The 22,836-nt window shown below is 48.3% G+C and overlaps 1 protein-coding gene across 4 annotated transcripts in view; it reads left to right on the top strand.

Moving 5' to 3' along the window:
• The window catches only part of HS6ST2 (heparan sulfate 6-O-sulfotransferase 2), a 291,707-nt gene extending 271,154 nt beyond the window's left edge, over window positions 1-20,553 (top strand). For all 4 annotated transcript variants that reach the window (XM_023248921.2, XM_023248920.2, XM_045050528.1 and 1 more), the window contains one exon: window positions 17,442-20,553. In XM_023248921.2, the coding sequence (XP_023104689.1) occupies window positions 17,442-18,321 (880 nt within the window). In that variant the 3' untranslated portion in view covers window positions 18,322-20,553. The remainder of the gene's footprint in view (window positions 1-17,441) is intronic.
• Window positions 20,554-22,836: the final 2,283 nt, after the last annotated feature.

The following is a 22,836-nucleotide window of genomic DNA, read 5'->3' as shown; positions in this document are numbered from 1 at the left end:
TCAATGGAGGTTTCCTTGTGAATGGCAAACAGCTAACTGGCACAGCCATTACGGTCCCGGAGCCTCGGGAGGGGTTCTCAGAAGGAACGAATGTTTCCTTAAAAGATCTCAAAATGTGTGTGGGGTAACACATATTTTATCATAGTTATTCTGGCTCTGTAAGTGCAATGAAAATGTTAGCCTTGGCATATCAATCGTGTTTTACAGATGACTGTAATTTCCTGAATGTCAAAACTCCAAATTTTTCTACTAAGCAAACTTTTCAGTGGCAAAACAGATTGCCTCCATAATGTATCACTGTGGGCAGGAAAAATGAAATCTTTATGCACTGTATTATGAATCAATGAGGCATTGAGATTCTTGGAAGGGTGAGTGGACTCTGGAAAATGAAAAACTGCCGCTATTCCGTCTCTACGAACCACTGCTCAGGGGACGGAGGCTTCAGCGGCATTCAGCGTGTGGGCCAGAGAAATATCGGCTTCAAGTTGAAACCAGTTAGTGTCTTCGCCTGCATCTTGATGGGGTAGATGTCACAGTAAATACAGTGTGCGTCGTGCCATTTAACAAACCCTCCCAACGTGACTCCCTTTGCTTCTGGGATAACGGCTCTGTGGGGTTATTGGTAAAGGGAGCCGAAGAGGATTGCACATTTCAGTAAGAGAAAAATAATATTAAGATCAAGTAATTGTGGGATGCATACCCAGATGTCCCGTGCAGTGCTAAGCACTCTGCATGGAACATCTCGCTGAGAAATCACAACACTGTGAAATGGGTGCTTACAGATGAGGAAACCCAGACGTAGAGCGCTTAAGTGATTTGCACGAGGTTATATAATCTGGGGCTGGCTTCCAGAACTCTCTGACTCCAGAGACGGAGCTCTTAACTACGAGGCATTTATCAATGGCTGGCTGTTTCTCAAGACCTAGCCCTGCCCTCTTCCCGCGGTGCCCACAGCCTTGGAGGGAAGAGAACACTTAGACAGGAATACCTTACCTTACAACGTCAGATGAACAGGGTCCCCGGAGAGTCCACATAACCCTTGTTGGAGGGTCAGAGGAAAGCATGGCCGCGTCGGCTGTGGGCATCAGGAGGAAGGAAGCCCGGAGAAGACAGCCCTCCAGCCCTATCTGAAGAGACAGGGAGCGAGGACAGGTGACGGGGGTGCCTGGTGGGGGCAGCATAGGCAACGGCGTGAGGCACAGGGACAGGACTTTGGTGTGTCGAGTGTGGGGTCAGGGTGCGGGAGGGGGCGGCGATACGATGGAAGATACGACTGGACCAGTAACTTAGCCGTAAAGCGTGGACATTATCCAACTGAAAAGCAGTCTGCTAATTTTCTCTGCAAAGCCTGTGCTTTACCCTTTCTATTTTTGCTTCCCATTTACTTTTAAACCAGCAATTCCTGACAGGTCCTCAGCCCCAGCAAAATTATAAGGCAGCCAAGTTTGCCCTCGGTGTCCTCAGTTTTTGTTCTTAGCCTCCTTCTCCTTCCTCAGAGCTCGGTGCCTGTCTCTATACGTGCTCTGCACAGCCCTCCCGCCTTCTCAATGCAGGACCTGGTTATCGAACCCTGCCCCACCTCAATGACTGCTAAATACCTTAATGGCTTATGACCCTCCAGCCTTAGCCTTTGCTCCCCGCCACACACAGAGAGGGCAGATCCTTAAGCCAAAGGAGTGAAGTGTACATTGTGGTTTCCTGGCCAACTGTGACAAGGAGAGGGTGTGCTCCCCAGCACCCCTGAAAATCTTGCCACCCCGCAAGGCTGGCCCCGGTTGCACGCCTGGTAGGATGTTGCAGAAGGCAACATTCCTTTCACTCTCAAATAAATGAGCAGAGTGGCACAGGGTAACAACACGAGTCCGGATGTCTAGACGGGAGTTTCAGACATATGTAACTTGATCGCTTACCGGCTGGGTGACCTTTCACCTCTGCGCACTAATATCTGCATCTGTGCAATGGGCTGGCCTGCTGCGAGGCTCTAACGAGAGAAGGAGAAAATGTGCCTTGTTAAAAAATCTTTGTCGTGGAGAACTTTTTTAGAAGAGGACAAAGAGGGTGTTATGCCTTCAAAACGGTTTGGCATAATAGCTCTTTAATCCTTGAAAATGCGCTGAGAAATAGAAATATTTCACATTATTTGAGAACCTCAAAGGTGACTCACTTGTGGCCTCAACTATGCTTTTACACTGAAGATGTGGCAACACTCGCGTCTCCAAGAGGTATCTGCCCATGTTTCAACTGTCAACACATTCTTCCCAGCATGCAGAAGGTGAAGGTCGATGTGTTCTGGCCCACACGTTCCTCGTAACACCGTGACTCGTGAGACGTTAAATGGAAAGGGCTGGGGTAGGGGAACAGCAGGATTTCAAAAATAGCTTTAGGGAAATCAAATCTTGTTCTAACTTGGTGTGTTCCTGACCGATTCATGACTCCAAAAAGGAGAAGAAGTTTGATCAAAACTGTCACCAAATGGCCTCATGTTTTTAAGCTTATTTATGTATTTTGAGAGAGAAAGAGAGAGAGATCGAGCAGGAGGAGGGGCAGAGACAGAGGGGGAGAGAGAGAGAGAATCCCAAGCAGGCTCTCCACCGTCAGCACGGAGCCTGACGTGGGGATCGAACCCACGAGCCGTGAGATCATGACCTGAGCCAAAACCAAGAGCCGGTCGCTTCAGTGACTGAGCCACCCAGGTGCCCCCCCCCCCCCAAATGGCCTCATTTCAAATACCTGTGCTTTCTTCGAACAGAAAGGATCAGGCATCCTGATCGTGACTTTCCCCTGCACCCGGTGGCCAGTCACCTTACCAGATGGGGTTTCAAGAGGGCCTCCCTCCCCTTAGCGCTAGCCCTGCTAGAGAGGACATGGCATGGCTCCTCGGGATGCCTCTCTAAAATGGACATCCTTCCAGTTGATGCCAAGGGGCAGACGCCTTGATGAGAAGGAGTTTCTCTAAGCACTTTCTTTCTGGATCTAAGATTTTGAGCAGTCGAAGCAGAGAGGGTCTGGCAGGGAAAGGCTAGAGGAAGGGGAGGTGCAGGACGGGGGATGGAGAAGGACAAAAGTGGGACAAAAGCAAAAGTGTGATTTCAGGGTTCGGCAGGGAAGTGTTTGAGGGGAAGGGGCCTTGTCTACGCTTCAGTGGCTTCGTGTGTGTGTGTGTGTGTGTGTGTGTGTGTGTGTGACAGTCTCTCCCAGCTGGGGAAGGCCGACACTGGGGCCTGAGGAGCTGCACGTAGGAGAGGGCAAAAAGGAGCATCCTGGCCAATTCCGAGGCTTCACGGTAGACCTTCCATAATTGACCCCACCAGCCCGTGTTCCCGTAAGGTGCTGGGCCCAGTGCTGAGACAGACGAGAGATGCCAGCTAGGATTGACCTGCACGGAATACACAGCCTGGTTGAAAAGAGAACACAAGAGAAATGGACTGTTCAGGTATCCACTGGGGGCTTAACGGGCAGCAGAGAAGAGTGAAGAAAACACCAAATTGGGAGTTCGGAGACCTGGGTTCTGGTCGGAGACCCACTGTTGACTAGGAAGTCACTTCCTTTGAAGTTCAAGTTCCTCATCCGGAAAACGGTAGTTCTGGTTTTTGTCCCGTATGCCTAAAGGGATTGTGTGAGGAACTAAAAATATCAGAACGGTGAGCCATTCATCATGTCACCTGAAACTTCCGATTGTTATTAACCAGCCCCCCCTCCTTCCCTCCTGCTTTCAGTGATACCCGTGATTCTCTTCAGATGACCTTTCTAAAAAATCACTATGGGAAGGGGAATATCATTTAGAGCAATCATCTGTGGCCTTAACTCCAACTTCCTGTGCGTCACTATCTCAGAGAGTTAACCTCAATGCCGGAGAGAAAAGCCAAACCAGGAGGGAAAGCTGTGTACGTGACTCATGCAACGTGTAAGTGACTCTGACTCCCCACTGTCACGTCTGCAGAGTGAATGATTAACGGAAGGGTCCGAGGGTGGTGCCACCCTCAGGAATTTGCCTCAAGTTGGCAAACCCGAGTCAGACATCTCTCGTAGTCTGAGCATTGACTTTGAGTCCTTCTTTGTGGCTTTCAGACCTTGCAGTAGAAAGTAACTGAGCATCTGCCAGAGGGCCTGCCTCTTCCTGAAGCTGATTCCTGTTTGTCAGTCACCTCGAGCATGGTATGTTGAAAGCTGGGGAAGGAGTCGGACACGTGGTTTTGGATCGCGACTCTGCCACAGACCGGCCGGGTGACCCCAGACGAGCCCGTATCGTTTATCTCTGGGCCTGGGTGTTCCCGATGGTGAAACAGTTGGACCAAGCGACCTGTCCAAGAGGCCTGCCAAGCCCCGCTATTCTGTGCCAGATATGGGTCTGTTGCCTCCATCCGTGCGTGACTTCCAGCGGCTCCCTTTACAGGGGCTTTGCCTCTCAGCAGGTGGGCTGGTTTGCACACGTGGGACATGGCCCTCGCCCATGTGGAGGGCGGCACAGAGCTCAGCCTATACGTGGAGGCAGGGACCGAGGACTCAGGCTCCCGGCTCGGTGAACTTCCCACCGTGACTAGAAGATGGCCTGACTCCTTCCCAGAAAAACAGGTCCCCGTTTTGCACGAGATGGCGCTTGCGAAGTGCCATTTAAGAAAAAACAAAAACAAAAACAGAGCTTCTACTCTGTCAAAAATTGGGGGACGTTGACACTTTCACCAGCCAAACTGGGACCGTGACTCATATATGACAACATATACAGCTGTTTGGTTTCACGAGCTTTTAAGTTTTCCCACTCCGTCACACTGTGGATGGGTACAAAAATATCTTGCTCTAGGACCCAAGACATTCCAGTGTGATACTCACTTGTAACCTGCAGGAGCTGGGGAGCGGTGTGGAGGGCACTTGGTCCCCTGGCCCCCCAGGGTACATTCTCTTTTTGCCTGAAAGCGGAAATACAGCTAGCGGTCCAAAGTCTCTTGCCGCCACCACGGAAAACAAACCCATGACAGGCACCAGCCTCACAAACTATTTCCTTCAAAATAACCCCTTCTACTCAGGCAGGATCTTGGTGTCTTCGTTACCCCTTCCTGGAGCCACTCCAAAGTCACATCAGATTCTTTGTCAGGTAGAGAGGTTGGGGGGTGGGGGGTGGTGAGTTATTTTTCCATTCCCAATGTTATCATTATAAAGAAACAAGGCCATGCCTGGGACTGTAGAGAACACTTATTTCCACAATAATTGTGCCTTTTGCAGCCTGAGTACCTGCAGAAAAAAACTCTCCCAGGGGAAGGGAGGCACGTCCCTGCCAGTCCTGGAAATTCTGAATGGCTCCGATTCTTTACAGTTGAAATGGTTAAGGAGATTTGCTTCCCCCCCCCCAAAAGCGAGGGTTTGTACTTCATCTCTCTCGGCACCTTAAAACAATATTAGAGCTCATTAAAATCAACCCGGGGCTCAAGAAGGGCAGCTTTCATTTAGGGGGAAACTTTCCCCCTGTGCTGTTCTGGAAAATAGCACAATGCTGAGAGCAGCCATTTATCTTGACTAGTTTTCCTCTAACGATCTCTCCAAAGCACACTCGAGGTGCCTGCCTCCCAGACAGCACGTGTACGGCAGGCGCGGGCGAACGAGTGCAGCCGGTTACAGCCTGCTCAAAATGACCCTAAATGATATTTAGTGACCGTCTACCCGGTGAAAAAGCCCCGTTACTTGACTCCTTGTCCTCGTGGAGGCCCCTAAAGAAACGATGCAACGTGTGTCTGGATTTCTCACAATCTGGGAATGGCGACGGAGCTGGCGGTAGAAAGGTCACCAGCTGCAGCCCCGGCCCCCACTTCTCATGCGCCCAGCTCCCTCCCTCAGGCGCAGTCGTGGGCCCACAGACCCCACGAAATCAGCACCTCCTTTCCCATCCTGGCATATTCGACTACCTCCTACTCTACGCTTCCTGCTCTGGCCGGGTCAGTTGTGCCCTTGCCTGTGCCTCTGGAGGCTGAGCTCAGTTCCCCGGGCCCGAGTGAGGTTGTCAAAGCCAGGGAGAGCCCACAGGCGGGAGACTCGGACCGCGCTGGCAGGGAGGATGCAGAGACCAAAGAGGGCATCAACCAGGGCAGTGGGCAAGAGTTTGGGCTCAGGGGATGCCTGGATGGCTCAGTCGGTTACACGTCTGTCTCTTGATTTCAGTTCGGGTCATGATCTCATGGTTGTGAGATCAAGCCCCACATTGGGCTCTGTGCCGGGTGTGAAGCCTAGCTGGGATTCCCTCTTTTCTCTCTTCCCCTCCCTCACCCCCACATGATCTCTCTCCCTCTCTCTCTCTCTCTCCCATTCTCTCTCTCTCTTAAAAAAAAAAAAAAAGTTTGGGCTCTGGAGTCACACAGACCTGCCAGACAGTCACTAACTAGCTCTGTGATTTCTGTATAGTTAAATAACATCTTTTAGCTGAATACCCTTACCTGTGTACTAACAGCAACAACGATAATAATAGTAACAACTTGATCGCTAGCTAGATAGCTAGCTAGACATCCTCATTTTCATCTTCATTCAGACCCTACAGTTTTCCCTCAGGCTATGCATGAGAAATAGGGGAGCACAGAGAGGTTAAGTTATATGCCCAGGCCCACACAGCTCCTAATTGCAGAGCTGGAATTTGAATTTGAATTTGAATTTGAATTTGAACCCAGACAGTCTGGCTGTGGATAGAGTAACACTGTCCAGCAGAAATACAATGTCAGTCCCATTTGTCATGTTAAACCTTCTAGTAGCCACGTTGAAAGTGAGAAGATACAGTGAAATTAAATGTAATATATATCCTAATTGACCCAATGTATCAAAAATAGATCATTTCCACAATGCAATCACTATAAATACCAATTCATTACTGGGATATTTTCTCTTGCCCTCAGTCCTGGTAATCTTTAGTCTGCTTGAAAACACTGAAAGTGCTACTTCTTTTGGGCTACCCACGTTTCAAGAGGCTCAGCAGTCACAGGTGGCTACAATGGACGGACCCTCTTCATCATTTCATAAACTGTGCCCACGGTGAAGGAAGGCGTTGGCACCCGTGTGGTGGGGTGCCGCGAGAAATCATCTAGCATAGGGCCTGGCACGCTGCGGGCCCCCTTTGAGTCAGAGCACTTATTAGTATCCCCTCTGCTGTGCTGCTTGCTCGTGTCAGAACGTCTCCAGTCCTCCACACATCACACCTGCTTAAATTCTTTCGCTCCCTTAGGGCTCAGTCAGCTTTCTCCTCCTCCGCCTCCTCCTACACAAAGCCTTCCTTGATGACTATCACATACGATAAACTGTCCTCTCTGACTCATTTTGCACCTAGGCTCTGTATGACACAATTAGCGCCTCGCTGTGTTCTGCCCTTCTCCCCCCCGCCCCCCGCACTGAATGGTGCTTCTGTCTCCCCAACTACATGTTAAGTTCTTTGAGAGCAGAAGCCCATATACATATGGCTTCCTTGCTACTGCTCTCACAGCTTCCCTTGTGGCAACTTCTCAGTCGCCCAGAGATGGTACACTCACTGTGGCTCAAGTAAGCATATGCCTTGCAATGCAAGGCCAAGCTCCCCATCTCCAGGGCTAAAAGAACACCGTATCGCCAACTTATGCGTGCCTGTTCCTGAATTGAATGTCATGATGGTACCATGTTTTCTTATATTTTTTTTTAATGTTGATTTATTCTTGAGACAGAGACAGAGCATGAGCAGCAGAGGTGGAGAGAGAGAGAAAGAGAGAGAGAGAGAGAGGGAGACACAGAATCCGAAGCGGGCTCCAGGCTCCGAGCCGTCAGCACAGAGCCTGACACGGGGCTCGAACTCACGAGCCGTGAGATCATGACCTGAGCTGAGGTCAGACGCTCAACCGACTGAGCCACCCAGGCGCCTCATGATGGTACCATTTTTATGACTTCCTGGTTGAGACCTCGGACCTGTGCTCTGTAGTGGACGTGCTTCCCAGCAAAAAAAGCAGGTCAGGAACAATAGAGCCTGAGGACGAGAGATACCGAAGGTGCTCATCTGAGGTGCACGACAGTAACCATGCCGGTCTCAGTGGCGCATTTAGACATTTCCCCAGCCACCTCCTGTCGTCCAGGGGTTGACGCTTGCCCTGGCTCACCTCTGCCCACCATTCTGAAGGAAGGAAGAGAGCCGACCCCTCTTGCCAGCTGCCTGGGATGGCGGCCCTCAGGCCATGACAGTTGACACAGGGATGCCACTTAGAAACACTCAGGGAGCTGAGAAGTAGCAGGCGGGCAGGGAAGGCAGGACGCGTGAGCTTGTTAATCAGTGGCAGAACCGGTCTCCACGTGTCGTGTCGTGGGCAGCACACAACCCTTCACGGGGCGTGACACGCTGAACGAGTTTTTCTCTGAAACTTCTTGGCACCTCAGCAACACACTGAGTATTAATGAGCCGAGACTCACAAAATAACTTCAGAATGCAAAACATTTCAGGGCGCAGTGTAAGCTGCAGAACTTCTCATGCCGCCGCGCAATTGAGTGGACGCTGGGTGAAGGCTGGTAACCACGGGTCATAAAACCCGGAATTTCACATCTTGTTAAAGAACTCATTTTTCTCACTATTTGCAGAAGTCCTTAGATTTATGTACTTGGGAGCCTACTGGGCTTTGGGAAGGAAGAGAGCTAGATTTCTCTTAAAAAGAAGTAAATATCACCAGGACTTACCGCGCGAAGAATTTCACGTTGGGTTTGAATTTACAGACATTAGAAATCTTTTCTTCCTTTTCAACAAAGCGGAAAACATCGTCTTGCTGCTTTGTGAAAGGAAGAGGAGAATAACGGCTTAGCAAAACATCCTTCTGTTTAATAAAAGTCCCATTTGTGCTCGGGCGAGCGTGCCCTCACAACAGACACACGCGGCTGAAGACCTGGCCCTAGCCTGGGGCCACAGGGCAGAAGGTCCTGCTCGGCTAAACCGGGCCAGCTCCCCTCACCAGGCTGACCCTTCTGGAAGGCAGGAAACATGGGAGCGGGAAAAAAAAGAGATTTACCAAAAAAAATAATACTAAACACAAGGAAGACACGTTAAAAACAGGCTTCAGTTAGCCAAAGGAAAGAGATCATTTAATAGAGGTGTTAAGTAAGCTATTCCTTTACACACATAGACCTGCTCCTTTGGGTGGTGTGTGAAGAATAAACAAGAAATCCTGTGCAAGCGAACTGAGTAGATTGTTTGGTGGGTGAGACCTTCAATTTCTTCCAAGTTGGTATTACACCCAGCAGGTGCTGAGGACTCTACTCAATCCATTCAAAGAAGCAGTGGAAGACGTGGTCGTCTTAGCCATCAGTGGGCTCCTAAGGGGGTCTTGCTCCCTCCCTGCCACGGGTTGTCCAGGAGGGTCTGGCCTTGTCATGAGCCCACAGCTTCAATTTGAAGGGCAAAGGCAGACGTTCAGTGTCCAGATCACTTAGGTCTCCCTAGTGTCGGGAGGAAAATCAGATAAAATCATGACGACTGAGCCACAGGAGGGTCTCGACAAACGTACCAGAAACGACACATTTTAAACGAGCGTCCACATAGTTCAAAGTACTCCCCTCTTGAAATCCCACTTTTTTCACGGCCACTGCTGATCACAGCGTTTATGGAACTCCTCTTTGGGGACTGCCAGCATGGGTCACCCAAGAAAAGCAGTTAAAGTGGCAAGTCCGGGTCTTGAGGGATCCAATCTCGTCAGAGGCTTATGTGCCTTTGATTCAATTAACTCCACTTTGATTTACTCTGTGCTCACATATTAATGTTGTTTTGTCTGAACGCCATTCCCCTCGCTTCGACCGAGCCATTTACATGCAGTAGGAGGATCCATGTGGTTGGTTTCAGCATCATTAACGGAGGAAGGAGATCAGACCTTCAACGTTGATGACTCGTTGTCATATATAACTCCTACTGTTTGCACAGTGTACTGAGGGCCACCAACCACGGCTCACATTGTGCTACCACTCGTCATTACTCCAGGAACATGATGTGCAAAGGCTGAACTTAAAAAAAAAAAAGTATGAAATTAAGCTACAGGTATAATAAAACGTCCACTCCTATTGATTTGGGCTAAGAATTTGTTTCCTTTCTTAAATTAACTTTTTATTGATCACTCCTGTGACCTTAACTTGTACAGTTTTGTTGGCCTTCTTCCATAAGAGAAATAGATTTGATATTTATTTTTCCATTGAGTGGTGCAAGAAGACCCTCGTTCATGAACCAGAGGCCTAAAAGGGAAACAGATGTTCACGGCATGAGCCTCATAGCTTTGCTCAGGCAGAGTTCCCTGGGATTTCCCAGGACAGAAATGGGCATCCTTTAGGCTTGTCCACAGAGTGCAGCGAGGGTCTCAGGCTTGCTCTTGGGCACCCACTTGGCTTGCCCATACTCTGGGCAGCCCCTGGGATCTCTGACTTGAAATCTCTGAAGACACATGCCTAAGATAGTGGATCACGGACTCAGGCGTGCTTGTGCCCCAGAATTTCCTGGAGGGCTTCTTAAGACACACGCTGCCATGGGACCCCTGGGTGACTCAGTCGGTTAAGTGTCTGACTCTTGGATTTGGCCCAGACAATGATCTCACAGTTTGTGGGTTCAAGCCCCGTGTCAGGCTCGGCACTAAGAGTGCCGAGCCTGCTTGGGATTCTCTCTCTCCCTCTCCCTCTCTCTCTCTGCCCCTCCCCCGCTTGCTCACTCTCTGTCTCTCTCTCTCTCTCAAAATAAATAGATAAACTTAAAAAAAAAAAAAAAAAGACCGAGACTGCCAGGTCCCAGCCCCTGAGTTTCTGCATTCAGGGCTCAAGAATGTGCATTTCTCACAAGATCCTAAGTGGTGCTGATGCTGCTGGTTCTGGAGCCACAACGTCATTTTGTTGACAGAAGCGGAAGCCCTGGGTTTGGGTCCCAGCACTAGGATGTGAAGGCCCCAGGTTCTGGAGAGAAATGGGCTCGGTCTGAGCACCCCCGATTGACCTGCTACGTGACACCGGGGCAAATCACCTCTCTCTTAGTTTCTTCATCCTCACCATGAGAATAACAATATCCGATTCATGGTCTAGATGGGTGTTGATGTGTAAGCAGCAGGCCCAAGCGCCCCCCAGCTCCTGGCTGTGCAGTTGGTATAAGAAGTGCCCTCTCTCAGCAGCAAACATCTCCTCCTCGTGAGGGTTATCTCGGGCCTGGTTTATCGTGCCATCGGGGAAACTGACGGACGTGAAGCAGGATCTGCTAAGAATATCGGCCTTCAGCCCAGGAATACTTGCAGTTCCACTGATTCCCAAGGCCTGTCAGCAACTTGTGTCTTGTGGGCAAATCCGTGCTGCTCTCAGGGCCTCGATTTCCCCACCTCTAAGGTGAAGTGTGTGACTGAGATGATTTGCCATCTCAAAGGTTTCTTCTTGCTCTGGCCAAGTCTAGGATTCTGTGACTTAGAATCAGGCCCTTATTGCAGGATAATCTGTTCAAATAAAAATGAAAAAATGGTACCCGTTTCTATCCACTTACTTACTTTTAACATCCTTTAACTTTCCAGCTTTCTGTAACACTGGTCTGCGGCACACAAAGTCAGGGACAACGGCTAAATGTAACTGGATGGCCTTAACATGTTCCATCACAGGTACAAAGTGGTATATCTGTTATTTAATACTGACATCTAGTGGCTTTTCCTTATCAAAGAAAAAGATGCCTTTCCTATTAGCTCATCCTAAGCTCTGCTGCTTCTGCTGCATCCATTCGACAATCCTTTATTAAACACTTCTTTTATGTTAAACATTGTGCCGGACCCAGAGGAGCTTACACTGATGAATGATACCCAACCCCTGCTCTCCCAGAGCTCACAGTGCAGCGGGGGAAGCAGACAAATCACTGGACGATCCCAGCACGTAGGGATAAATGCTACAGCAGGCACAGCTGGAACAGAGGAATACCGGGGCAGTTCACTCTCCCCAGGAAGGTTGAGGAAGGTTTCACGGAGGAAGCAAGCTTACAGTTGAGTTTTTTTTTTAATTTTTTTAACGTTTATTTATTTTTGAGACAGAGAGAGAGCATGAACAGGGGAGGAGCAGAGAGAGAGGGAGACACAGAATCTGAAACAGGCTCCAGGCTCCGAGCTGTCAGCACAGAGCCCGACGCGGGGCTCGAACTCACGGACCGCGAGATCATGACCTGAGCCGAAGTCGGCCGCTTAACCGACCAAGCCACCCAGGCGCCCCTACAGTTGAGTTTCGAAGGCGTTTTCCGGGTAACTTAAACAACACACAGGCCAGGGGCACCTGGGTGACTCAGTGGGTTAAGCGTCCCAACTTCAGCTCAGGTCATGATCTGGCAGTTTGTGGGTTCAAGCCCTGCATCGGGCTCTGTGCTGACGGTGCAGAGCCTGCTTTGGATTCTCTCCCTCGCCCTCTTTCTCTGCCCCTCCCCCACTTCCATGCACTTGCTCTCTCTCTCTCTCTCTCTCTCTTGCTCTCTCCCTCTCAAAAGTAAATAAATAAACTTAAAAAAAATACACAGGCCATTCACAAGAGTGGGCCTTCCGTCCCCAAAGGAAAGGGCCTGTCGGGTCATTGCCTGGGACCGATTTGGAAAATGAAACTACTTTTCCATACCTGGAGCATACAGAAAAGAGCAGGATTTTTCAGCTACCGACATTGGGAACTGGGTAACTCTTTGCACTGTAGGAGGTGTAGCAGGATCCCTAGACTCAATCCACTAGATGCCAGTAGCACATGCCCCCCCCCCCCAAACGCTGCAACAACCAGAGTGTCTCCAGAGATTGCCAAATGTGCCAGCCTCGGGGGGGGGGGGGGGGATGCAAAATCACTGATGGTTGAGAAAGGCTTGTGTAGAGGGAGCTTGATAGAAATAGGGCTGGAGAGAAAGAAAGGTGGCTGCCAGCCCCCAGGAGGCTGTGTGGGAGGAGCTTGGATCTGACGTGTTAGGTATCAGGGATTAAGAGGTCTTAGGGAATGACAGGGCAGACGTGTGCCATATGGGTGGGGGGTGGGCTTGGCATGAGGCCAGAGGCAGGGAGGTGGGCCAGGACCCTGCTGCAGTGACCCAGTAGAGAAATGATAAGGGCCTGAGCCCAGGCAGTAGTAGAAAGGATGGACTTGAATGTTCCTATGAGCTAGAATCAGCAGGACTTGGGGAATGTTCCCATGATGGTGGTGAGCAAGACAGGAGAGTCTGGGGTGGCCCCCAGGTTTCAGGCTTTGTCGGTCGCTGTTGTTTCCACCGCTGCTTAGCAATGACAGCAAAGAGCTGGCCTAGACTCATAGAGGGTGGCAAACCTTTCATGTTGTTCTGACTGTTCTGTACGGCATCACGGGCACACGGACGGACCAAAGAGTGGTTATTAAATTCACCTGGGTAACCGATGGGAAGTCCTGACTCCAATTTAAAGATGTGATACCTGTTCGTCTTAATTAAGTGACACATTTCGTCGCAAGATATTTCTGTCCCATTACCACTAACCGAAACAGGCTGAGTGTGATTTTCCTGGGGCTGAGCCATTTTAAATGGCTCAGTCATTTAAAATTAAATTGGTCCGTTCAGCGGCACCCTTCCAGTTAACGTCCACGTGAAGGGAGATTTCCAGCAGCTACCACAGATCAGCTGTCTGATGTTTGACCCATGTCTGCATACAGGCATTGCCAGAAGGAATAAGGAGATAGGGTGAAGATATTGGGGGTATGATCAGAATCCAGATGTGTTTTGACAGGCTTAGACCCACTCGAACAAGAAGAAATTAAACAGGGCCACAAGTAAAGGCCAGGATCAAGGTCCACGATAAAGCAGATTGGATCTCAAAATGGTGTATGTGTAACGACAAATGAAAGAGTTCAGTTGACTGTGTGTCGGCGGTGAGGCGACATTAGAAGACGTGGTGTGGAGAATGAGGGAGGTGACAGACTGTCCCGATGTGTCACTCGTCAGACTGTGCCTGGAGGGCGCATTCCGATCAAGTGGAACATATTCAGAAGAAACAAGTGGACACGGGGGCAATTTGAGGCAGTGTCCAGAGTAGTTGAAAACCATATTTAGCATAAAGAAGAGAAACCTCGAGGTACCTCGGGGGTATTTAAATGCTGTCTTCGAGGCGTTGAAGCCACACGTGTGGAATTAAAAATCGATCCCTAAGTAGGCTGTCACGGTTTGAAACTGGTACTTTTTGGTGGCACTGCCACATCTTTATGTTAAGGCCACATCACCGTCGGAGCACTGTACCTGTCCACTCAGCTCTCTTGTTGGATGCCCCAGGGCACGTGAGGCCGGCCGTCAAAAACCCAAGGATGTCCTTAACCCTCCTCTTTCCTGTCCCCTGCGTTCATTTTGACACCGTGGTTTGCTAACTCTACCCCCTAAAAATGTCCCTAGTGTGTCCTCCTTCTTTTGTCTTGTTTTGTGCAGTGACCTCAGCTAGCTTCCCTAATTCCATCTCCACACTCTGTGCCTGGCGAGCTTTCTAAAACACGGATCTCGTCGTGTCGTTTCCCTGCTTAAACCCCTTTAAAGCCCTCTCTGGCATCTCCAGAAGTCTAAATCCTTTCTCGGGGGACCCGAGGGCTTCCGCAGCCAGGTGGGTGGCTACCTGTCCATATCCCAAGCCCTGCCATTCCCCGCTGAATTCCCAGCCAGGGGGTCTCGGGGCACTTCCTCTGCACACAACAGGCTAGTTTGTGCTCCTGCTCATCTTTGTGCGTCCACACTCCACTCCTCTCTTCTTGCCTCATCTAATTCTTGTTTTTTGGCCCTCTGCTCGCTCCAGCCATTAACGACACATGATATTGACGTGCCAGGTCTCGGCGCTGTCGGCCTCCCTGGTGCCTGTCCCAGCGCCAGGCCCACGCGAGGTACTGGAACTGAAGTGACCGGCAGAAGACCGCCACTCGTGTTTCTGTGCCTCTTGGCCTCCCCAGTCACGTTCCCCGTGGGTTGGGCTGTCACATCCTCAGGTGCCCTAGGTGGGGAGACTGTTTCTCTGTATTTCCCCAACAGCTCTCCACTCAGAGTAAAGAGCCTCCTGGATTATTTGCCCAACCAAAGCTCCCAGGTGTTATCCTCACCTGCCTTCCCACCTCCAACACACTCGGGAGGCTGCCGGCCATTTCCGGAGACCAGCCCTTCAGCAGATCGGCCTTTTCAGCCCTGGGATCATGCTCTCAAGCGGCCCCAAGTGTCTCCAGGGGACGCGGTCTGGAAGCCCAGGCCTGTTTTCCCTGCAAGAAGCCGGCTGTTGGGAAACCACTGAATCTCCCGAGCTATTGTCTTCTGAGCACAGACAGCTGTTACCACCAGGGCAGTGTGTGCACGTGTGTGTGTGTGTGTGTGTGTGTGTGTGTGGTGCATGTGGGCTCATCTGATTTCTCTGTGGCTACGACGATCCCTGCAGTGTAGAGACTGAGGCTTCCCACATTGGACTGTCCTCATCTCATATGGGCACGAGGAGACACATCCGTAAAGGGAGAGACTCTGGATGTCTGTGTCTGCCTTTCTGTGGCGCCTCCTCTCTCTTCCTATGTGAGGATGCTGCTTCCCAAACCGTGGTTGTGACATTAATCCCGGTGGTTGGGATCTATCTCTTCTGAAAGTGTTTTTAGGACGAAGAGCCTCAGACTTCCACGGCGGGGGGGGGGGCAGGGGGGTTCACTCCCGGATTTACCAGAAGATGTCACTGTAGGCTTAAACCAGTACAAAAAGTCAGGGCAGGAGGACTGTCAGCTAAGCATGAAGGTGACTCTGTTATGGGGGTCTGAAATACCCAGCAGCCCCCATTGTAATGTGTGCCTGGTAAAGCTGGTTCAAAGATTAATCCAAATGTGTCACTGGACTTCATAAGCTTCTGTTTTTTTCCAAATAATTAGACTGCCGCTAAGCTGTTGCCTCCAGCGTAGCATAGAGGCTCAGTAAATATGTATTGGATGAAGGAGTGAATGAATGCCAGAACAAAGGGCGGAAGGAGAAAGCCCGCAGGAAGAGTCACCTTTCTTAGTAAAGGCTGCGGGACAGCTAAAGCAGTGGGACTTCACAGACATGAATTTTAGTGGTGCTAGCAAAGTCAGGTCCTAGGAAAAGCAATGAGGTAGGTGAAGGAAGTCGAGGCCTCTTTCCATTTTCACTCCCAGATGCTTCTCCTGTGCCCCCATGCTTATTTATTCCAGAAAAATATATAAAATAATTTAAAAGACGCTTTCTGTGATACTTGCAAGGCGCTTAGAAGATCGCCCAGAGATTTTGGCCACGATATGGCATGGCCTTCCCAGTCCCCAGCTCTCTCCCTCCAATTCCCTGGAAGTTCTAGAAGAGCAGCCCAGAGCCCGCGTTCTGGAAAACATAAGTTTAAGCAGAAATACAAACAAGGAATCACCATTCCGTATCAAAAGCGTTTTAACAAAGGTTAGGTGTGGACGTGCTAGCTGAGGGTGGATGTCCCATGGTGCCACAGAGGAAGAGGTGAGGGCTGGCAGCAAGGGGTGGGGCAAGTTTTCAGCAACGGCTGAAACCGAGGTAGCAGCCTGCATATATGCCATTGGCAGCTACCGTGTCTATTTCAGTCGGTGACTAACCGCAATGTTTATTTCTGGAGGCCCTGGGCTGCTCTGCCTCCCTGTACATTCCACTTCCATAAGGAAGGAGCCATGATGTTAGGACAACAGCCAAAATCAAAGCATCATATTGGCACCCTTTCAATGAGGTTTTATTGTTTAATAAGGTATCCTGTTTAGACTGCATATTGGGGGAATGCTTTCGTATATTTAGTAAGAAAGATTAGAATTTCAGCTCACTTATCAACTCCATTGTCGCTTCGATAAAATCACTTGTGGGGCACCTGAGTGGCTTCGTCGGTTAAGAGTCCGCCTTCAGCTCAGGTTATGATCTCGTGGTTCGTGGGTTCAAGTCCCGCGTCGGGCTCTCTGCTGACAGCTTGGAGCCTGGAGCCTGCTTCGGATTCTGTGTCTCCCTCTCTCTTTGCTCCTCCCCTGCTTGTGTGCTCTCTCTCTGTCTCTCTGTCTCTCTGAAAAATAAATAAAACATTAAAAAAATCACTTGCTTCCCCTGGTGTCCATTTTGTGATCAGTTGATGCAGGTTTAAGGGTGGGGAGTATGAAATAAAATGGTTGCCTACTTAGCAAATGAGGTCTTTGGGAAGATTCTGTCATTGATTGGGGCAAGCCAAGCAGGGGGAGCAGGCAGAGGGAGTGAAGAATGACAGGGATGATGCCCTAGGCCTAAACTTCTCCTACTTGTTTTAGCTGCAGTACCAGCAAATCGGGCAAAAGAATTAGCTTCCTGGCCAGGCTCGTAGGGCTCAGACAGTGGTCTACAGCACAGTGCACGGGACAAATGCTGCCAGATCACCATCATTCCCTTTTTGCCTTCCTTACTGACCGGTGAACATCACGTCCGCCATGCATCTCCCTGACTCCACCTACGTCAGCCGCATCTCTCACTATTGTTCTCTGTGCTTTGTCTGTAGAAACTTCCACTACATCACCATCCTCCGAGACCCAGTGTCCCGGTACTTGAGCGAGTGGAGGCATGTCCAGAGAGGGGCCACATGGAAAGCATCCCTGCATGTCTGTGATGGAAGGCCCCCAACCTCAGAAGAGCTGCCCAGCTGCTACACTGGCGATGACTGGTCTGGCTGCCCCCTAAAAGAGTTCATGGACTGTCCCTATAATCTAGCCAACAACCGCCAAGTGCGCATGCTCTCCGACCTGACCCTAGTAGGCTGCTACAACCTGTCTGTCATGCCTGAGAAGCAGAGGAACAAGGTCCTCCTGGAAAGTGCCAAATCGAATCTGAAGCACATGGCGTTCTTCGGCCTCACTGAGTTTCAGCGAAAGACCCAGTATCTGTTTGAGAAAACCTTCAACATGAACTTTATTTCGCCATTTACCCAATACAATACCACCAGGGCCTCTAGTGTTGAGATCAATGAGGAAATCCAAAAGCGGATTGAGGGACTAAATTTTCTGGATATGGAATTGTACAGCTATGCCAAAGATCTCTTTTTGCAAAGGTATCAGTTTATGAGGCAGAAGGAGCATCAGGAAGCTAGGCAGAAGCGTCAGGAACAACGCAAATTTCTGAAGGGGAGGTTCCTTCAGACCCATTTCCAGAGTCAGGGTCAGAGCCAGAATCCGAGTCAGAATCCGAGTCAGAACCCAAATCTGAATGCCAATCAGAATGTGACTCAGAATCTGATTCAGAACCTGACTCAGAATTCGAGTCAGAATTCGAGCCACAAGGAGAACCGCGAAAGCCAGAAGCAGAGCGCAGGCCAAGAGCAGAGTGATGGCAACACCAGCAATGGCACCAACGACTACATAGGCAGCGTAGAGAAATGGCGTTAAGTGGCTCCCAACGGCCTTTGCGCACTTGTCCCAAAGCGCCAGTGGGAGTACGGCAGATCTTAAAACCTGAGAGTTTCCAAACACGTCTTGCTTCCTTAAGTTTGGAAGTTAAAGGAAAAGTTAAGATGTTGCCTTTACAGTTGCCTTTCAATTAAATGTTATACTGTGCGTGGGTAAAACAACTCTCGGTATGTAATTAAATTGTCTCTTTTTGGTTTGTTGGAGTATTTATAAAATCCAAAAACCAAACCAGACTTGCCAGAAATTGCTGTTTCTATATTTTAAGAAGTGCTTAAATTAGTCAGAGACAAAATGAAAACATAAAATGTGGCCATTCAACTTGTGGCTAAGAAACGGACTCCAAATTATTCATGATACACTGTTAAAGCTCAATCTTGGAGGCAGACATTTGTTTCCAGGGGTAGGCATGAATATAAACAGAAAAAAAAAAAAACTACAATTAACCACGAAACCTTTTAGTTTCTTCTGATTTTACCAAGGAATCTATTTAAATGGAATAAGAACTGATGGTAAATCTTACCAAACAATAGAAACGAAGATTTTTTTGTCTGAAACATGGGTAGTTTTATGTAAAAATATTGGCTTTTCAAGTAGAACAGGAATTTTCAACTTTTTCTACCTTCTACTGTCTAAAGGTTTTAAACAGGGTGTATCTCATAGTAAACAAAAACCCTTTTCTCCCAAATGGAATACCAGTGTAAAGATCTAATTTTCAGACACTTTCTGGGCACTGTAATTTCAACAATTCTGGAATCCTTTTGGCTCTGCTTCTCATTCATTTTAAGGCTTCTCCGAGTTGTGCTCATTCCAAAACAACCCATTTATAGAATCCTTCTTCATCATATAAATGGCGTGTTGCTGAGTTTCTTGTGATACATAATCCTGGATTAGAGTCAGGACTTTCTTTCTATAGAATTGTCTTATCAATGTCTGTGTAGTGAGGTCCTTATCAAGAAACTCTTGAACAGGATAACGTGTCTAAAAATATTGCTGAAGTTATTCTCGATCAGATAGAAGTGAACGGGAATGTGAGTGAATTGTTGCTGACTTTTTGTACAATTTTATTGTATCGTTTCCAGTTGGGCTGGCTACTTCTAGCCCGTTTGTTCTTTTTGTGTGTGCGTGTTGACAGATTGTAGACAATTACAAGAGGGGGGAAATGGTAGAATAAGCATTAGGATAGCCAGTTATTCAGTAACACCAAAAGCTGTCCTTCGATGCTTTGGCTAACCCCCTACTAGGTTCTGTTTTTAGAAAGAACAAACAGCAAGAGTGCTCTGCAGTGAGGTTAAGTAGCAGGAGCATATGCATCGAGGAGAGTGATTTCATATTGTTAAGTCTCTGCACAAATACTTTTAAGGTATCGGTTATGAATCGAGCAGAGCAAGAAGGAGCACGTCCCCCACTGTGCTGGCAAGCATCAGGATTCTGGGAAGTTTCCATTTTATGGGTTTTGCTATGCTTTTGTAAGGACTTAACCCTCACCCCCTGCTGTGAATCTAGCAAGACACTTGGAAGTGGCATTTATGTTTTCAGGAGCGACATGCTTAGAAGTGCGATGATAAAGTCACATCTTGTACAATCTGCTGCTTATCTGCATGATCTAGTTTCATCTGTAATACTATGGCCACGAGCCGGACAAGAAGCTGAGTATTTGGGTTTAAAAGTAAATGTGCTTGACGCTGAGCTTATATCACTGTATCTAAAGTTTCTTTTGTCCAACAGTGTTGCAGTCCTGGGAATTTGCAGAACTGAAAAACCGAAAGGAATTTGTTTAAAACCCAGACACGCCTTGAAATCCACGTGTTTTTGAGTGAAACTATTTTGTGTACGTTGTGTTTTTAAAATAAAGATCCTGTAGATCACTGTGGTTATTTCCATTTTGTTTAGTTTCGATTCACAGCGTTTGCTCTTAAAACTGATAGGTACTGCTGGAAAGCAGGACGAAGCCAGAGCCAGTGGAAAAGCTGGTTACAGAAAAAACATTTTGTGTTATATTGTCGTGGTGTGCATGGCTTGTGAAGATTAAGTGCATTTTCTCTGTCTATACCGATTATTGTATATAAGGGATGTGATAAATACACATTTTTGTCATTATCATATAAATCCCATGATTTCAACTGTAAACATCTGTCCAATGGTGTAGCTTTACAGACCATTTGCTGATTTTGTGTAATTTAACAATAGATATGAAATAAAGTTTAAATTACAGACTCTGAGTAATTTCGTGATTTCGAGGTTGCGACACCATGGACAGAATTCTCGTTTCTCAAGGAGTTTCCTTTTTCCCTCTCTGCCACTAGGTGTTGGACATGAGATAACCCATTCTGATCTATCACACTAAAAATGGCCTTAGCTCTGGGGGCTTCCTTCTGGAAGTCCACCCTGTCTCCTCTTCTGAGTAAGACAAAGTTGTCCAGGAAAGACAAGGTTTGCTATGTCTCTTAGTGTGGACCACGATAGCAAAATACCATAAACTGGGTGGCTTATCAACAACAAAACCTTATTTTCCCACAGCCCTGGAGGCCGAAAGTCTGAGATCAGGATGCTGGCATGGTCAGGTTCTGGGGAGGGCCCTCTTTCCATTTGATGGCTGACTTCTTGCTGTATGTTCACATGGCAAAATGTAGCTAGCTTGTTCTCTGGCCTCTTCTTATAAGGGCACTAATCCCATTCGTGAGGGCTCCATTCTCCTGACCCAATCACCTCCCAAAGGCCCCCACCTCTAGATATCATCAGAGTGGGGTTAAGATTTCAACGTAGGAATTTGGGGAGACTCACACGTTCAGTCCTTTATGCAAATGAAACACGTATGAGTTTTCACATAAATGTCATTAGATACTTGCATGTTTACAAGCATGCAAAAAGGAAAAAAACAGGCCCTTTATTTCTTATCTATCCCATGTCTGCAGGATAGAGGTTAAAGGTAAGCAGTTAAGTATTGGTTTTTAAGGTTATGAATATAATATGATCTAATTTTGTGCAAGGTACATATTTTTCAGAACCAGTTTATGGTTCGGGTTACAGAACCATTTACAGATTTACCCTTTCCCTTCTCCAAAGAGAATTTAGGTATCAGTTGCATGGATTAGAGGGGAAGGAAGCTACAAATCTGGAGGCTTTAACTATTTAGCTTGCAAACTATTCATACTTAGAAAATTTTGCCCATTGGCTATCTGTTGAGCAAGCATCGGGTGGCCGATCGTCCTGATTGTGTAAGTTCCTTGGGTGGAACTGTGAACAGGAACACAGAGGCCAAGAATTTGAAATAGGAAATAAAAGTTGCTCCCCTTTTCCCTTGAGGAGGGTACTCAGAGAGCAGGGCACTCTTACTGAAGTGGGGAAAAAGGAAAACCCTGCACCATCTATGCCTCAGGGCACAAGATCAGGGTTGGCTTAGAAGGAAATGGACTATTGAGTTTGCCCAGAGAGGAAGCATAATGAAGAAAAAACGGGTTGGCCCAGTTCCTAAGGACGGAGGATTCTCAATAGGAGTTATAACCATGTCCAAATGGACTATGTTTGTGGAGGAGGGGAGGCAATGGGTGGAAGGTCTGAAAGAGCCTTCACACTTGGGCGGATGATTTCCTTCTGCGAGGGGTGGAAAGAAGCACCGTCTCCCCATGTCTGAGATGCAGAAAAGCAACAGAGTGGTCTGGGGGCGGGGGGTTGCCGTGCAGCCCGCGGCTCTGCTGCCCTGTCCTAAGGAAGAGTCCCCTCTCTCTCATCTTCACTAGGGATTCCACTAAGCAAACGAACAAAAACTGGGTGTTCTGTAAAACGCACGACAAGACGCAGTGTACGGGGACCCCAAGTGTCATCCAGTGGGACAGTGGAATAAGACAATCCTAATCTGTCAAACGGCAAGAATGAGGCGACCTGACAGGTTTAAACATCAAAGGAATCACATCAACACCCGAAAAATCCCAAAGTAAATTTATAATACATCAATCACACCTTCACAAGTGTGCAAAGCCCTCAGAACTGCGGGAGAAAAGTATCCTCAGGACAAAGCAAATCAGCTGTTTCTCAGGGCCAGGGACACTTGTGACTGGCTAGAGCCGGCATCCCCAAACTGTGAACCTGGGGCCAAATGTCACCTGCCGCCTGCTTCTGTAAATAAAATTTGATTGGAGCTCAGCCACGCCCATTTCTTTCCATATCTCCTCTGGCTGCTCTCACATGACATGAGAGAAAAAACTGGGCAACCCCTGTGCTAAAGAACAATGAAATGTCCTAAATAGTGAAATCCTGACAGAGTTTATAATGAGCCCAGGGTCTGAGAGAATCGAGGGGTGTGATAAAAATGACACACTGCCCAATAACACAACATGGCAAACAACACTTATTGAATACCTATTACATGAAAGTCACTGCATTAAGCCCGAGAACAGAGAAGATTCTGATCTTTTCTCTCAGGATTCTCTCAAATACTCTGTTAGTATAGTTAAAAGCTTAATTAGTTCTTCAGTATGTGTGTTCAATCACATCCTT

The sequence above is a fragment of the Felis catus genome, chromosome X, assembly GCF_018350175.1.
Source record: "Felis catus isolate Fca126 chromosome X, F.catus_Fca126_mat1.0, whole genome shotgun sequence".
In the NCBI taxonomy this organism is placed as follows: Eukaryota; Metazoa; Chordata; class Mammalia; order Carnivora; family Felidae; genus Felis; species Felis catus.
This window is presented reverse-complemented; position numbering and strand designations above follow the sequence as displayed.